This window comes from Quercus robur, chromosome 4 (genome assembly GCF_932294415.1).
Source record: "Quercus robur chromosome 4, dhQueRobu3.1, whole genome shotgun sequence".
Classification (NCBI taxonomy): Eukaryota; Viridiplantae; Streptophyta; class Magnoliopsida; order Fagales; family Fagaceae; genus Quercus; species Quercus robur.
This window is the reverse complement of record NC_065537.1, coordinates 61,422,777-61,441,830: the sequence shown is the minus strand read 5'-3', so window position 1 is coordinate 61,441,830 and position 19,054 is coordinate 61,422,777. Positions and strand designations below refer to the sequence as shown.

The 19,054-nt window shown below is 32.4% G+C and overlaps 2 protein-coding genes across 2 annotated transcripts; both read right to left on the bottom strand.

Moving 5' to 3' along the window:
• Positions 1-8,441: 8,441 nt before the first annotated feature.
• Positions 8,442-10,756, bottom strand: LOC126723233 (uclacyanin-3-like). The gene is made up of 2 exons (XM_050426553.1): positions 10,502-10,756; positions 8,442-8,960 (listed from the first exon to the last, which is right to left on the bottom strand). Exons 1-2 carry the CDS (start codon positions 10,653-10,655, stop codon positions 8,581-8,583), a joined length of 534 nt encoding a protein of 177 aa, XP_050282510.1. The 5' UTR covers positions 10,656-10,756; the 3' UTR covers positions 8,442-8,580.
• Positions 10,757-16,363: 5,607 nt separating this feature from the next.
• Positions 16,364-18,838, bottom strand: LOC126722321 (mavicyanin-like). Its single transcript, XM_050425475.1, has 3 exons — positions 18,727-18,838; positions 17,804-17,926; positions 16,364-16,668 (listed from the first exon to the last, which is right to left on the bottom strand). Exons 1-3 carry the CDS (start codon positions 18,836-18,838, stop codon positions 16,364-16,366), a joined length of 540 nt encoding a protein of 179 aa, XP_050281432.1.
• Between the last annotated feature and the right edge of the window lie 216 nt (positions 18,839-19,054).

Sequence of the window (19,054 nt, the reverse complement as noted above, 5' to 3'; positions counted from 1 at the left end):
GACTCCCGAATCACTGCCCACCGACTCAACTCGCTCTACCTCCTATCCTCCTCCATCTCTCTCCATTGCACGTCATCTCCACCGTCCTCCAACGCTGCCGCTCAACAAACTTCGATCAACGCCTTCACCGATGGTATCCCCTGCTTCTCCGGCAGGATCTACGGCCCGCGCTATCCCCAGAGGAAGAAGCTCGTGGCGGCCAAGTCTGTGCTTTTCCTCAACCCGATCCCTAACTTGGTCCAGGACTCACCCGATTCACTCAGTAATTGTGGGTTATGATTTTGTTGATCTGGGTTTCCACCTTGTTCAGATTTGGTTGTAATTGTTGTATTCATGGGTTGTTGTTAGATTCAAAGCCCAACTTTAGATTTGTTTTGTTTCTTTTCTATGTTTGAGAGAGAGAGATGAAAATGGAGAAACTAACGAATTACCAGATCTGAATTCAAGTTTTATTTATTTATTAATTTGGTTTATGTATATATGTGGATTGATTTTGTTTTGTACAATATTCATTTATGATTTTTCTGAGTTTGATTTTCTTGTGTTCTTTGTGTTTGATATTCTAGGTTTGTATGATTTTTTCTGGGTTGTGCTCTTCTGTGCTCTTCTGTGTTGATCAATTAAAATTTAAAATTCTAAACTGACATGGATCTGAGGTAACATTTATTATTATTTTTTTATTATTTTATGCTGACTTGGCATTTATAAAATAATAAATTATTTTTTTATTATTATTTTATTCGTCACGTCAACATTTACTATGTCAACAGTGCACTTCGTTTGCCACGTCAGCTTTTTTTGTTAGTTGAGTAACGGAAAGGACTAAAATAACAAGCGTTAATTGGATTAAGGACTAAAAGTGGTAAAATAGAAATGTAGGGACCAAAATAGAAATGACCCCAAAATGTAGGGACAAAAAGAGCATTTACGCCTTGAAATTAATCACAAACGTAAGCTTCCAAACCAGAGCTAAGCTTAGCTTATAGGAGGATTTCGCACTTGACCAAAGAGAAAGATAAAAACAAATTATTCAACTACTAGCTCATTAAAGAAGATCATTGAGAGTCAAGAAGGAAAGTAGCTATATCTCCTAGCCCTGTAAGTATGAGTGGTAGACCAATCAATGGTTGTTTGGGGCTAGAGATAGTGATGATATCACATTCAAGGCATCTCTTTCAAAAATAGTTTGGTTAAAATGTATTTAGATTATTAACACAATTTGCTTGAAATGATACTTTCTTGGCAAAGTTTCAAGAAGTTCAAAAAAAACTACTCCGATTAATCAATAGTCTCTATAAATCAAGATAATTAAGTTCAATTATATATTTTATTTTAAACATTCAACATTTTTTTTGCTTAAATAATAAAAATATGAGTCTTATTCGTTTTGCTTGTGATATCTGACTTTGCATAAGTGTTACATGTCGTATAATATGATTTCACCATTTCCTGTGCTATATGCACATGAATATTTATGGAGGGGACAAGGGTACCCTTCTTGGTTTCCTTTTTATTGTCGATTTTATTAATAACTATATTTATTAATTAATTTACACATTGCATGAGCATGGTACTAGTATAAAAAATATAATGTTCATACACTACAAAACACGTGGGTTATAGCTGCGTTTGCAAAAACGTGACAATAGGCGGGCTATAGCCGTGTTTTAAGTAAATGCGGCTTAAAGTATTCAACAATAGCTGTGTATTTAAAACGCGGCTATATAATACATCAACAGCCACGTTTTTAGGTGTTTATAGCCACCTTTTTTTGGTTAGGAGCTATTGTCGCGTTTTAAACACATGGCTATAGGACCAACCAAATCAAAATTTTTTTTGTTTTTGTTTTTTTTAATCTGACCTATGGCCGTGTTTGGAAAATGTGGCTTTAGCTTACCTATAGCCGCGTTTTTTAAATGCGGCTATAAATTTAGTCTGTAGCCGCATTTCTCAAACATGGCTTTAGTTTTCCTATAGCCATATTTTTAAAATGTGGCATTAGCTTTACCTATAGCTGCAGGTTAAAAATGTGGCTTTAGGGTTGGTATAAATAGTAACACAAAAATCTAATCAAACCATTTGTTCACCAAACGCTGACCTTTAGCTCCCATCGCAGATCAGAACTCTCACTCTCACTCTCCGAATTGAAGCTCTCACCCTTCATCTGTCGCTCTCACTCTCAGTCACCACTCTAACTCTAGCATTGCCTATAGCTATCGAGCTCCTTTCCCTGGCGAAGCTCCGATCCACTTCACTGTGCTCCTTCCTCATCATTCTTTGTGTCCATCACCATCACCGAGCTCCTTCCTCATCCTCATCTCTCTCTCTCTCTTTAATTGGTGAGCCTCTCTTTCTCTCTGGAACTTTTATCTATTTATATGTATGTATTTATGTCGCATGCTTAGTAGTGATTGATTGATCTAAAGTTTTAATCTTTGTTTGAAAAATGTAATGTTGGTTTCTGGGTTTCTTTGTTTTGATCGCCCTTTAATCAATTTTTGCTTCTTTAAAAAAAAAAGTTCTAATGATTTTGTATTGAGATGGGTATTGTGAAAATCCCGTTCCAGATGGGTATTGAGATGGATATTGTGAAAAAAAAAAAAAAAGTTTTACCACGTTGTTTTGTGCTTTTGGTGGTATTAATCTTTATTAAATTGCTATTAAGTGCGATAGTTATGTGGCAATGGACAAAAACTGATGATTCCTATGTAAAGTATTATGAAAAAGGAAAATGTTTTGTTATATTTTTTGTTTTGGGGAAGATATTATTCCCATAACATGTGCCAAAATATAAAGTAGCAGAGAGAGCTGTAGTGTGTGCGTACACATTTCTTTCTCTGCATTTTTTAAAATTGTGTGTGCTTTTTTTTACTTACAACAAATAGAAGATGAGAGAGGGTAGAGACCAAACAGTGCTACCTTAATGGCCACAAGATTCTTGATAGTGCACTTCACTACTTGTTTGTATGGCTTTTGCTACTCCTTTCATGAGTCCATAAAGTTTTTCACAAAGATATTTTACAACTCTCATTTTATCTATAGATAATAAAATGATATCAATAATAAGCTCAACTAAAAAAAATTAATAAAAATCTGTCAACTTAGTTGTAAAAAGTCATATATGTAACATTGTTCTTTACTTTCTTTTTTCTTCTTTTTTTTGGGGGGGGGGGGGGGGGGGGGGGAATTACTTCTAAACCTCTTTTTTCATAAATGCATTAGCAATATTTTTTTCTGTGTTGAAATATCGCTTTCCCCTCCCCCTCAAATTTTTTTTTGTTTGTTTTTGTTTTCTTTATTCCAATAATTCTTAGAAGTCAATAATTGTTTCTTATTTAAGCACCACATTTTCTAGTGGTAGTTGAAGCCTAAAAGGAAGTGAGAAAGGTATGTAAGTAGAAATGGATGTGTAGTAAATGAGGTGGACCGCAAGTCAATAATTGTCACTTGCATTTGTTTAGTTGGAGAACTTTCCATTAGACAAAACTCAGATTTTCTCCATATATTGTCCCTTTTGGCCAATCTTTGTTTATGGAGTTTTTAGGATTGTTTCTTCATGTAAAAGTATCATCCAACCCTCATTAAGGTTCAAGGTGTGCTAGACAGCTAGAGCTAGGTGACATGTTGCAGCATTTCATGTTTGGTAGAGGTTGAAATTTCAAGCTCTTTAATAATGATTAGGGGTTTACATCATTGAAAGCAATCCCTAGTCCCTACTATATCAATAATTATTACATTTACATTTATATATATATTGCTCTCATGATATATAGTTTCATATATTAAGGTATGTTTGTATAAGGTGTTCAAAAATTGTGTTTTGAGTTTAAAATAAATGTTTGTAAAAAATTTATTCTGGTTGCAAAACAAAGTTTTTGGATTTAAAAATGATATTTAAAACTCTCAAAACACCAAAACAAAAACCCCACGAATATACCAAACACATAACATACATCTTTTATTATTATTATTATTAATATGGCACTTGCTATCTAAAAATGAAAAAAAAAAGAAAAAAAAGAAAGAAAAAAGAAAAAAAGAAAGAAAGAACCAAGGAATGAATGGATCCAATATAGATGCGTGGTTTTACTTTTATGAGACAGTTAGTAATCACTTTCCAAACAACATTATAATTATCAATTTCAAATGCTTCGAACTTTTAGTGTGAAGTTTGTGCTATTCTCGACAGCAGTTGTTCCTGATAAAGAATCTTCTTTGCTACATGTTGTACCTAATATCCATTGATTGTGTGGTCAATCAGCAATATATGTATAGTATATGGAAGTTTAATACTCTTGATTGTTGCCACCAATTAGATGCGCGGCATGAAGAGCAACTCGCCAAAGCACTAGCCCAATCAAATGCAAAGCATCAAGAGCAAATGACAGAAATGATGTTGCACAAGAAAGAAATGTTTGCCCAATTTCGCCCACTTATGCATTTTTCATATCCTTCTCAGGTATTAAAAATGTTGCATTTAATTTAATGAAAATTACGTGTTTATTGCAATGCATTGTTATGTACTACTAATAAGATGTGTTTAATATATTCAGGTTTAATATATTCAGGGTAGTGTTGTTGATAAATGAGGACTCTTTGTGGATTTTGAACAAATGATTTTGTATTACTTTTTGGCTGATCATAAAGGAATATTGTAGACATGAATATTATTTTGATATTATAGACATGTTGATATATAGATAGGTCGATCATGCCATTCAAAAAATGACAATCTTTTTTGTGAACAAAACTTTTTAGTTGAATCTCTTGTATATGTACACAGGTACATTGATGCTTTAATAACATAGAAGAGTTTAAGAGAATTAAATAGTAAAGCCATGCATCGTTCTCAAGGTAAGTTTGAAATATATAAATACCATTTCCTAATTTCTTTGTTTTTGTGTGTTAATTCCTAACTTTTTTGTTTTTATGTTTGTGAATGACTGTAAATTGTTGTAATAAGAGGAAGCCAATTTTTCTTGTTATGGGATTAGAGGTTAATAAACTAGTATGTGTTTATTCCTCAGTGACTCCAAATCTTTTTAGAGTGCTTGCTAATTATGATATTAGTGCTGGTTACAGTACTTGTTAAGCATGATTGGTTCTGCTTGAAACTTGTTTATTATGTGAAGTAAAATGGCTGAGAATATATGAATTGTAAAACATCCACATCATCTACTGATATGGCATTCCAAAAGTGTGACTAAGCAACTCTTCATAAAATTTTGTGTTATTTATAACTGCTTATCATTTAGTGCGCAAATTGCTGGCCATTGATTAAGGTTGATTGGACTGAAATTGCAAATTCTGATTAAATATAATAAAAATCGCAGTAGATAACTGTGTATCAATCATTGAAAGTGTTTATGGATGTTGCTATATGAGTTGTTTTATTCACTATAAGAGAGCCAAGGCAGAAGAGTTTTTAAATCTTGGTTAGGATGGAAGTTATATATTGTGGGGGGGCTAGTGGCCTAATTCCACTTTATCTATGCTTTCTTACATATTGAGGCTCTTTTTAAACATGCACAGGCTGATTTTTTTTAATAAAAACATGTTTGTTGGGAGAAGGCCCACATTGAGGCCTCAATAAGATGCAATACTATATGGATTTGATTATTGAATTTAATGGTTTGTATGATAGAACTCTAAATTATAAGGGTTTGCTGAACTGGGAATCTTTTGAATTGAATGTACAGATATTGATGGATTGAGACATAAGCTATCAAGAAAGCTTTCTGCAATGAAAGTGGTGATGGGATTGGATGGGAGGTATTAGAAAGGTCCTTTCAGTTTATCGCTTTCATATCAGTATTCTCATTGCAATTATGTCAATATGAATATTGTATTTGATACTTGCCACCTAATGTAAAATGTCCTAAGGTAGTTGGTCTGCTTTAAACCATTATGGGTTTTGATGTCTTTGGAAATTTACTTCTTATGATTTTATTGTTTGTAGTCGGAAGTTTATTGTACCGAAAAACCTTAAATTACTCGCAGTTCCACTATGCTAGATTCATGAAAATCACAAGGTATTGAACTCCATATTCCTTAAAGATTGATAATTCCCCATGGAGATTGAATCAACATCGTGATTCACATTATATTTGAGAAAATTCCAGCTTGTTATTTGTTGCATTCAATTCCTTTTTTAATTTCTTCTTGGATATCCAACTTCCTGCATAGAATTTAGTGTGTGACAAGTTTCTTATAGCCGCATTTGTAAAACTTATAGCAATGTTTGTAGACAAGCATTTGCCATTTGCCAAAAAAAAAAAAAAAAAAACCTATAACCATGTTTTTAAAATGTGGCTATAGCTGTCCCTTATAGTCGCGTTTTAAAAACACGGCCTAAAGATAAGACCTATAGCCACGTTTATAAAATGCGGTTATAGTTGTCCCTTATAGCCGCGTTTTAAAAACGTGGCTATAGTTGTACCCTATAGCCGCCTTTTACAAACGCGACTAAATATGTCCTATAGCCGGGTTTTTAAAAATGTGGCCATTGGTCCTGGCCTATAGTTATAGGTTTTAGGCAACAACTAGAAACACAGTTATAAAAAATGCAACTGCAGCTATAGCCCGAATTGACCTATAGCTATAGGACTTTTTTTTTTTTTTGGTAGTGATAGTTTATATGATTAACGTGATTATAAATTTAACTAATTCATAATATAAAAATGACATAAATTAATTTTAAATAATTTAATCATTTGATTAATCTGTATAAATTTAACTATTTTATTCTATGGAGTTGTCGGCAATTGACGCCTGTAGGAGAGGAGATCATGATAATTTTTGTTAATCTATGGCCCATGAATCGTCCATATAAGTAATCCGATAAGATCAGCAGTGGAGTGATTTTAACTTAATTGTTGAGTATTTTTAGGGACCATTCATGTGATAGTGGATTTATCTCTATTTGTATTTAAAAACTCATATGATAGATGTCCTACTAATTGGGAGAGACTTAATTAAATAGCCCATCCGGTGACTTGAAGGTGGTCCAAAAGGTGAAGAAATTGTAAGGACAAATTTGTAAAACAAGCAAAAAGCAATATCGGACTAGTTTGTGATTCATTCTACCTAGGTACGTGCACATACAACCCTTATAATTTTTTCTACATTTTGCAACTGCATTCAAAGTAAATTACTATAATGCCATCTTTCATTCATAATCTTAGGTGTTTCTTCCCCCATATGTAACATTTAAAAAAAAAAAAATTCAGAAACAACTTGAAATATATATATATATATATATATATACGTTTTCCCTCTGGTTAACGAGATGTCCAGAGTATGAAATCTTTATTACTTTTTTTTTTTAAGAAAAATCTTTATTACTTTGTTGTCGTCGTCTTTTATATATATATATATATATATATATATATATTAATATTATTATTAAGACTTTACGGTGGGTGGCTAAATAATTAATTAGCATATAAGTTTCTCACACAGGTAGGCTCTTTGATCATTCTAATGATTTAAAATAAAATATGTATTTGAATTATCAAAGAAAATGTAATTAAACAAGACAATATAATATTACATTACACTACAGGAGCTACACGGTAGGCTAACAGCCTAGCTAACACATGCATACACCAGATGATTAGAAAAAGAGGATATTAAGACTCACCAATAAATTCAAAGTCATAAAGAATATTAGAAACATTACAAAGTCACGTAATTAATTAAGGACCAATTTTTCATTCCTAAGACATACATATATTGACAGAAAGTTTACATCTTCTGTTCAATAATAAATTACACAATTCAACGAACCCACCAGCGACATTAAACATCAATATCATTGCCTACCTCTTACCTAACCCATTTCAATATATATGAAAACAAGACAATAATACATACACTAGATCTACTTGCATGGTGATTAAAAATAATACATACACTAGATCTACCTGCATGGTGGTTAACACGAATATCATGTTTCGGGTGTATACATACGTTCGAAATATGATATCATTTTGCCACTAACACATGATTTATTTTTATGAGAAGAAACGCTAACACATGAGTAAATTTGCAATAGATAATAACTTTTTTTTATTATTTTTTTTAATTTTTAGAGAAAGATAGCAAGCTTTATTCAAGAAATAACAAATACAACATGGAGAAGAGCTTGTTGTAAATTGTTGTAAAAAACAAGAACTATCTTCAATCCAAGCTAGATAATAATCAATGCTAGAAACAAATTTTGCTAATAAGTGTGCAAGAGATAATAATTTGTACACAAAAGAATACACTATATATTTAGACACACAAGTGAAATCAAAGTCAAAAAGCATATTAAAAAGAATGAAGAAGAAAAAAATCACAAATTCTTGTAAGGGCCAATTATTCATTGATAACATGGTATCGACAACTACATCTCACATTCAATAATGATAGCACAATATAATAAAAAAAAGCACAAATTCTCGTAAGGGTCAATTATTCATTGATAACATGATATCAACAGCTACATCTCACGTTCAATAATGATAACACAGTATAATAATTCAACAAACCAACAGAAACAATAATTTACGCCAATAGCTTAGCACTGCCTCTTGCCTAGCCCATGTATGCAAACATGGTCACAAGCACAAGCAAAAACCCAAACATCAAATTGTTCATGTTACAAGAAATACTAGCCACTCCACTCTTTGGTGGTGGTGGAGGTGAGGCGGTGACGGTGGAGGGCGGTGTACCGGTCGGGGCGGTGGGTGAGCCGCTTGGGGTGGTGCCATTAGCTGCTCCAACAGTGATCGATAGTTTCATACCTTGAGCACAGTGACCAGCTGTGGGGCATATGAAGTACATTGGGCCAGCAGTGTTTAAAGTGATTGTTGTGCTTCCACCATTGTAATTTTTGATGACATTGCTAGAGCTGCAACTTGTGTAGCCAGCTTGATTTACTTCATCCACTTGGTGGGTAGAGTCATAGGTGAACACTGTTTTTTGAATGTTATTAAAACTATAGTTAGTATGTTTTGTCAAACAAACAATGTATGTATTTTTAATCTACTAATGAGGTTTAGTTTTTGTAAGCTAGCTAATGAAACCCATGTGTTCAATCAATATTGGTTGGTCGGTCCAAAGAGAAATTTAGAATGATGATAGAAAAAGCTAAATTAAAGCACTAGAAAACTAATAAAATATTGTATATGGTAGCTCCATGTATGACAATATCATATAATTAGAATAAAAAAAAAAAAAACAAAGTGGAGTAGTTGGAAAAGCTAAACCACTTCTTGTAATGGTGGCTGGCTCTAGGTTTTGTCATTGACCCATATATGATTAATTGAGGACCACTTTCAAAGGTCTTGTAGCTAGTGATAGCAATTGATTAACAACTAGCCAAATACTCCTTCAGGAGAGTCAAGAGGCCAAATCTCATACGCTAATTGATGGTAGGTAAGGGGATAGAGAAATGCCTTGATTCAAGGCTAGAAGGTTGAAAATCTATTCCTGAAGTCCCAAAAGCGGTTGGTTATAATAATTGATAAATTATCAATTTGTTGAAAAAGTTTAAATTATTAAGAAATTATGAATTTAATTACTTAACAGGTTAACAATACAAAAGATTTAAATAGTTAAAAAATGTGAATTTAATCACTTAATCATTCTTTTAATATAAAAAATTAATGAGTTAAACATCAATTTGATATGAATCAACCATAACTTTAGGTGTGATCGCCTAGTTGGTGTACTAGTCTAGTTAGAAATAAGAGACAATCAGAGAAACTAGGAGTTCAAAAAAATTTAGGTGTTGGAAATAATGCAAAGTTGAGGCCATGGATTCTTTTATTGTTTGAAAAGTTTTGAAGGAAAGAAAGAATATTTAATTGACACAAAACTTGGACTCCTATTGTATAGGGTAGACATAAGAATTACAAGTTGTCAAGGTTGTCAAATAAGGAAGACAAATAGTGAGATTCTTACGTGTATATAGTACTTATTTTTTATATCAGCATAATATATGCATAACTTTTAATATAATATAATATTGCATACTTAATTCTATTTACTCTAATGCCCTAATACCAATATTGAATATACTACATAATCAATGTTAACGTTTTCACCTTTTCCATGCCAAACTGCTTTAATCAATGTGTATTGTGTAGGTGTAAATTATTTCTGTAGTGTGTGCTTCAAAATTCTAATTTGGTGAGACAGAGCCAAACAAGAGCAAGAACATTAACCTATACAGAAGGCTTCAACCAGTTCTATATTCAACTTTCATGATATGGCCAAAATTCTTCGTATATTACCAAGTTTTGCTTGTGCAATAATTATCTTTATGGATGACCCATATGTTATTAATAGAGAAATTATACATATATTTGATACATAAGATACATTCTTCTAGCTTGAGACTACCATTTAGCAATTTGTTAATTTTTAGTTGTTTTGAAAAGGAAAAAAAAATAAAAAATTATATGATCTGAAATCTGAATTTTGAGTGTGATCCAAAGAGTAAACAACTTACAAAGGGTGTCACCAACTACAAATGTTTGAGCAGCAACCCAGGTGGCGTAGTCAGTTGTTTGACTCCAACCCTGGCTATCACCAACAACGTGTTGTGCTCCATAGACCACTGGTGTGGCCAGAGCTAGAATTAGAAGAGCAATTCTCATGGCCATGTTTAAGAATCAAAAGCCTTGTAGCTAGGTGTTTAGAAATCAAGGGAGTTAGTGAAAGTGGTAGAGAACTTTGAAGCATGTTCTATGTTATATAGGCACCGAAAGGGTACGAGAGGTTAGGAATGTCATAAATTATTTGGTTCTTTTTTTGGGGGTTGAAAGTTATTGTTAAAGAAAGGAAAGTCAATCCTGAACACCCTTATGTGTTACCAACTACTGTCTGAACTGAAAACCATGATAATGTAGTTGTTAACGTGTTATTTAATTACGTAGTGGTTCTTGGTTCTTCTCTCTTGTCTGCCCAGCTACCTAATGCATTGACACTTTTGATTCTCTGTATCATAGTCATAGCAGCCTAAAAAGCTTTATGGGAATAGGGATTATCTACCATGGCTTAAGGTTGTGGCGTCTTGGCTTCATAGATGAAAGTGAAGCTAATGGCTCCGCAGGAAATTCACGTGGTAAAAGTAACAACTATTGGTCGGACTCAGACATACCAACCTCTGTTTTTAATAATTTGATAGGGTGGAGAATTTGAATTTTCATTCCTAGAACTTTCCATTGAGCAAGTAAACTTGATCTAACGTGCCAAAAGAATTTCAAGATTCTTTTCCAACGAATATTTTAGAATTTTACTTTTTACCTATTTTCAACTAAATTGGATCAAAAGTCAAATTAGTTCAGCAATAGGATGTTTTACAAAATTATTTTATGTTAGACATTCCTATTTCCTAATAGCAAAAATGGCAAAAATTCAAGTAGTATTTCTATCCCTGTGGTTGGAAGATGCTCTTGTAACATGTTCATGATGCATTTCTATATTAAAACTAACATATTAATAGCAAAGCTTACAAAAGTTTCAGCAATTATGAGAAATATTACAATTTACATGCATGAAATCACTTTATTTATCTTACTTTGAAAGTATATATCATCATATTATGCAGCTTATAACCGGTAAAGATATATGATATTCATTAGTTAGTAATAACATAGATTAATTGCTTAGAATGGAATGAACAAAAGGTTTTTTAAATTCCCATTTGTACATAAACTAGTATAATTGTTTGAAAAAAATATATAATGACAAACAAAGGTAATATCTTTTATGCTACGTATATTTGTTCTTATAGTCAATAAATACCCTGTAAAGTAAGGTCTGCATCAAAATTTCATAAACCAAAAATGATTTAAATACCCTTGACATGACATAGAACAAACTCAAGATTTGGTATGAGTGTCACACATATAGTTTAATTCTTTTCCAATTGAAGATTCAAATGAAGGGGTCCAATAAGAAATTAAATAAAAGGATTTTAACAATAATCTTATAGACACAATAATAAATATTATAATTTTTCTTACAACTTATCCAAAATAATATAAGATATGACCTTGATCAAGCCAAAGGCAAGCTGAGGTGTAGAAAACATAGAATCATATTCATATCCATATGTCATGATTTCAACGCCATGTTTATTTTTAGACGTTTCTCTATGATTTCCACCTAATATATGTATAGATTAGGAGCATCTTTTTGAAAGGGTTAGGTAATAGGATCTTACTATATATATTCTTCATCTTCAAAGTTTGAAAATTGTATTAGATATTTGACCAAAAAAAAAAAAATTGTATTAGATAAGAACATGGAAATAGGTGCGTTATAAATATATTTATTTTGCCATCTCTTGAAGCAGGAATCTCTACTACTGACTTTTCCTTAGAACATTTTGCTTTATGATTTTTTTTTTTTTTTGGTTACAAAAAATAGTAAAAGACACTAAGTTTGAAAGTGTCACAATTAATTGTGACACTTTCAAACTTAGTTTCTTTCAAATATTAAAATTTTCCAACTCCCTAGACTAATGAAGGCTAATAGTGTTAATTATATGCAGAGAGTTTTACTACTACACGCAAATAAGGAGAAATATGCAAAAGCAAATAATTAATGAGAAAAGTATCCCAATTATTTGACCACAATACTGTCATTTTCTTCTCAAAAAAAAAAAAAAAAACAATACTGTCATTTCACATTTGCATTCTCAGAATCCACCTTCCCAGGATTGACTCAAATGACAAAACTAATTTGGTGCCCCAATAAATGTGTTGAATTCACTGTGAAATCAGCATATCTCACTGAAAGGGAGAGAGATTTATGAACACGGATTAGTAAGAGTGAATGGAATCTACTTAGGAAACTAAAAATCCAGAAGATGTTGAAACTCTTTCTTTGGAGAATTGCAGAAATGAGAAAACTTAATGCCAACCAAACCCACCCATAAATCCAAAATTCAACCAGAATATGATATGTGCCCTAGATTAGATGTATGATAGAGGTAGTAAAAATAGAGCACTTATTTTTCATATGCCCCATTGTCAATCATAGTTTAGAGGAGAGGAGTGCAGTATGTCCAATAATCCTCTTAAAAGTAAAATTGAGCGAGGTTGAACCTTATGGCATGAGCATGAACTGTCCATTTACTTTACATATACCGTGAGGCTAATGGATGTGCGAATGCACTAGCTAAAAGGGATTGTCAACAACACAGTATTTTGGAAGTTTATGATACATGCGCATCTTTTGTATATCCAACTTTTGTATGGGATATGAATCACCTCGGGACCAGTAGAATGTGACATTTGGAGGCTTTTGGACTTGCTATATTGTATAAACTCTAATATAAATAATACTTCCTTCTTTTATCAAAAAATAAATTGAGCGAGGCTTAGTGGTCACATAAATAAGTCTTTTTTTTTTCCTCATGATTTTATTTTTTATTGTTAAACGTGCTCTTATATTTGCTAAAATTTTGGATTATTTGTGGTTTTCAAGATTTTTTTTTTAATTAGTTACACTGTAATTGTTCTATTCATTTGGATAGACAATTCGGTCAATAAGTTTTGCAAACATCCCTTCCCAACCAATTCATGATATTGGGTTTGAACTTATCTTCTACCCCAGTAAATTCTTAGGCATTAGTAAGTAAGATGAACTTAAATTACCTGTGATTCGTTTGGGTGCAATAGGAATAAGCTGGGGCACAATGGGGGAAGAAGACCAACCAGGTTCTTTAGCACATTCTCACCAACAAGACTTAATTGCTGCACCCAGGGGCGGTGGAGCTTTGTATTAGCTTGGGGGCCACTCAAATAATATATATATTTTAAATTATACCATAAATATATAAATATTAAAATTTGAAAGGTTAGGAGTTGGTCCCCTCCCCAAAATGTCCAATAATCCTCTTTAAAGTAAAATTGGGTAACTGGCTTAGTGGTCACATACCTTACATACATATTACATACATGGACAAGTCTCGGTTATCAAAAAAAAATAAACATAGACAAGTCTCTTTCTTTCTTTCTTTCTTTTTTTATTTTATTTTATTTATTATATATATATATATATATATTTATATATTTATATATATATTGGTGGATTCGGTCATTTATAAAACTTTCTATTTGGAGGTGCATGATAATAGATTAATTTTATTTAAAGAAAGTTAATCATTAAGCATAACTTTGATAACAAATAATAAGTTTTTTTAGTGTATTTTTATACGTATCTAATATCAAACTAGACTAGATAACTTTTATATTTTCGTTAGAATTCAAACAACAATAAGTTCTAAAAATTTAGTAAATATACATACTAAAAGAATATATGCATTTGTATATCATTGGTAGCTCCACCTCTAAGCTAGGGTGGTCAGTGCAAAAAAATGTATATATATTTGCCACGCAAAAAATATATACTAAACTAAACTATCATGACCATTTTGATAAAACTGTTGAACACCTTGACTTGAAAATCACAAGAATTAATTCAACAAAAATGAGAGTAATGATACGTCCGCAACAATTTCACAATAAGTCCTATGTAGTAAGCAATTATTGATTCTAATTTGGGCCAACACTAACATCACTTTTAACATACCACCAACCGCTTTTTGTATAAAATTTGTTGTGAAAATGTTGTAGATGTAACATTACTTCAAAAATAATTTTGTCCCCCAAACATAATATCCTTAACCCCATAAACCAAAAAAAAAAAAAAAAAAAAAAAAAAAAAAAAAGCTTAATAACAACAATAAAAATTAGTCAAAAAAAAAAAATTGAAATAAAAGCAAGACTAAACCAAACAACAAGTGAATAAATTATTCTACAAAAAACCATGCTCTAAAATAAAAATAAAAATGCTTAATCATTCAATTTTGTAACTCATTCAGCCCATTACATTAAAATAATCTTTATTTTTATTTTTTATTAAAAAAAGTATCAAGAAAAATATTGTGGTTGTGAATTTTCCTTAATGACCATTCTAAAAAAATTTCTTAAAACCGTCATTGGCGTATATATGTGTGCATGCATGCATACAAAATTTGTCCTGACTAATGTTTCAATACCTTAATTACTTAACCCCCAAACAAAAATTCTTGGCTCTGCTTCCCGACTGCACTTCAAAGCATGGCCATACAAATTTAAATATTTATCTACCTCTTGGCAGCTCCCTCCTCAACCTCAAGGCCGGATAAAGGTCAACGATGATGCTTTTAGAGATCATAAGGTATTCCTATTTGGAATGCAATGCCATATTTGGACCGGATCCCATTTAAAAGGCTCGGCGAATTGGGCTGAGGCCCATGTAACTCTTTTGGCGGCCCAATGAAGTCTCAAAACTCCAACACAACTATGTTATCTCAGAGAATGTCACCGATGGAATAAAACAGGTACCAAGTTACTCTGATTGGGTGATTACAGAAGTTGTTGCAAGAGTTTAGATCATTTTTGGATTCATCTTACTTGATGTGCATGGCTAGCTAATTTTGTTCGCAGAGACTTAATTTAATAGCAACTTAATTGGGCTGCTTTATTGCACCTACTAAGGGTCTGTCCCCATCTATCTACTCCCCTATTGGGATTTTTAGCGGTCAAAGTAGATGCTCATTTCAATGGTTGGTAGATGCTTTAATCCTTATGAAATTGATAGTACCACAATAGTTTACACAATTTTTGCCACAACTTGTTATGTTGCGAGTTGTGAGTGGTGAACATTTTTTCTCAACCACTCAATTCATCATGTGACGACATGGCAAGTTGTGACAAAAATTGTGCAAAATGTTCATTTCTTATTTAGGAAAGAAGACGCAATACACTTTTAACCTTAAGTTAGTAATAAAATCTATTAGATATTATATAGCCAAATCATATAGCTAGACAATCCAATGTATGGTGGCGACTTTACTCAACCATCCAAACACAAGACATCGCTAGGGACCAATCTCTAATCCGGTGTTAGAAACTCTATCTCAACTTATCAAATGGTATTTAGAAACAAGTTTGAAACAGTAGTTAACATGTCTGGATCATTTGGAAAGAGATGAATATTGCTGTATGCCACTCACTAATTAAAAGCATTTTTTTTGTTGTTCAAAAATCACGAAATTAAGCTCAACAAAAGTAGCAAAACACCATTACGTTTATGAAGTGAGGTATGACTTCTGTCCAATGTCACAAGACACTGGACCCGCTGCGATCATGACACGTATTTATTTTCGGATACGTGTCATGATTGCAACGGGTCTAATGCACTAAAGGCACTAGATAGAAGCCACGCCCTATGAAGTGGATGATAATAGGATAAAATCCTATCTCTTAAACAAAAGACGGAACAAAACAACAAGAGCTGTGCTTCTCCTCCTAGTTTAGTCCATGAATGAAAGTATGGTCGCTAACACAAGCAAAAACCCGAGCTTCAAATCTGCAGTGGCTATTAAGCTGCGTGCAGTGCCACTACTAGTAATGTTGGACTGATCAACCTTGACTGCTAGCTTCATGCCTTGAGCGCAGAGACCAGGTGTTGGGCATATGAAGTACAGCTCGCGGGGATCGGATAGCGTGATCACTGTGTTGCCGCCGGTGTAGGTTTTGAGGGGATGGGTGGAGTTGCAAGTGTTGTATTCGGTTTCATTTACTTGATCCACGCTATACTTTGTATCGTTGTTAAACACTGGTTTTGAAGATTATATTAGGATTAGTATGTAACAAAATATGATCTCAAAATCCTGTTAGAATATCAATTTTTTTTTTTTTGTTACGAAATCTAGTTTTGATAATATTTATACTTGAAAATACTTCGGTTACAGTTGAAATTAATTAGAAGGGATAATATAAGTAAAAGTGTACAATTACTTCATAAACAAATTGGCAGTACATTAATTGTCTAACCCTTAAAAATCATTGTGACAATTAGAAGATATCCAACAATTTTTTTTTCTTTCAAAATTCAGATGTTGAACTACATTATGTTTATAATGGTTAATTTCCATTGTTTTTCATGATTTGTGAATTTTCATTGATAAAAATTATTTATTAACAAACAAATATATCGTAAATACTGAAATAGATTCACGTGCCATAACGAGGATTAGAAGTTAAGCTAAGAATAAGTAACTCCACACCACTATAAAACATATAATCAATACTGATGGTCAAACAAATAACAAAATAATAATAATAATGATGATGGTCAATCAATCGTATAGTCATATTTCTGCCAATGAAAAAAACAAACACCTATACAATCCTTTAGTTAGACTCCAAATGGTAAAAAAAAAAAAATCCAAATATATTCAAATTCCACACTTTTAATTTTGGATTCCAAATAAGCAAACAGTGAAGTGTGTCATGTGGAAAACAAAGTTATAACGCATAAGTCTCCTATTCTCCCCTATTGAGCAGAGGTTTTTATTTTATTTTATAATATATAAGAAAAATATATTTATTTTCTCATGGAAAGGAATTTTGTTTTGTTTTTCTGTTTTGGGTTTTGAAATGGATTCGCCTCAAATATGGACTACGTGGCCACTTGAATTTTTGAGAGTTTTCAGTTCAATTTTAGTTCTAGAGGGTTGATTTTCAATTTTAGGAGGGTCAAGTATGAATCTTTTAAAATAAAGCTCTTAAATATTACCTAATAATATAATATATTTATTTTATTTTATTTTCAAAACTCCAAGGGGAGCTAGCCATGACCATACTTTAATCAACTTACAGTTAAAAGTAATCAGCAAAATGCTAAATAAGCTTATCGATTTTATATCAATTTTCATTTTAATAATTTCTTTCATATGGAAGCAACTTACCAAGAGTATCATTAACGGTGAAATTTTGACCAGCAGACCAAACACTGTAATTAACTACTGTGCTCCAGCCAGCGTTGCCACCAACAATGTGCTGTACTGACCCATAGACCAAAGGGGTCGCCACTGCCAGTACAAGAATCAAGAGAGTTGTAGTTGCAGTGGTCAAGTCTAATATGCTTCTTTTTTTATTTTTTTATTTTTTTATGCTCAGAAATATTGAGAGAGATCGAAGCCACAGACAAAGGTGACAAGAAACCCTTTTGGCATGTTATCTTATATAGACAGTTAGATATGTATTATGGGAGCTTTTAACTCTATTAGTTCGGGCTGAGATAACTCACTTACCTAGTTTTATATTGGCAAAAACACTATTTAAGTCTCTACATTTTAGGGTCAAGGTCACGGTCAATTTGATCCCTATATTTTGATAAGAGGCAATTTGGTCACTGTTATTTTCAACTTACAATCAATTTAGTCCCTACCGTTAACTCATTAACAGAAAATACTTATATGGCAAATGGTATGCACGGTTGGCACACAACACATCTAAGTAACAACTAAAATAATAATAAAAAATTTATTTATCATTTAAAAATGCAACGTGAACGTCTAAATGATAATTAAAAAAAAAAAAATTTCTCAAATTTATATATCGAATTTTTTTTTTTAATCTCAAATTCTTTCTTAGCCTTTGTTTGGTTGCCAAGAAAATGGAGGAAAACAATTTGTGACAGCACCATTGAAGCTTGGTCACATACACATCTACATATACAACACACGAATTGCGACCCACAAGTTCCAAAATTTAAATTCCACTGCCCCAAATAAGCCTCGATCGAAACCCACCAGCCACCAACACATTTTATAGATCCAAAACCAACCGAGGAACCCATTTGTTGAGAGGAACTCGGTCAAGTACGTACCATCTTGGCTAGTAATTCTAGTGATTAGTGTTATTTTGTGTTGTGGGTTTGGAGGAGGAGATTCAGCGTTGATTGTAGATCCGGATCTGGAATTGTTGTTGTCGTACAACATTGTTGTTAAGATCGTTTGATCTCAAGTCTGAAGGAAAAATGTGTGTGAGAGAGGGGGAAAGAGGGGCTCTTGTAAATTGAAGGCGGTGATATGGGAGATTTAACAGTGGCTTGAAGAGTGGCTGAATGGTTCCTTAGTTGCTTAAGGTTTCTAAAACCAGACTTGCAAATGTTATTAAACCTAAATCAGCAAGTCTTTGAAGATTTGAGAATTGGG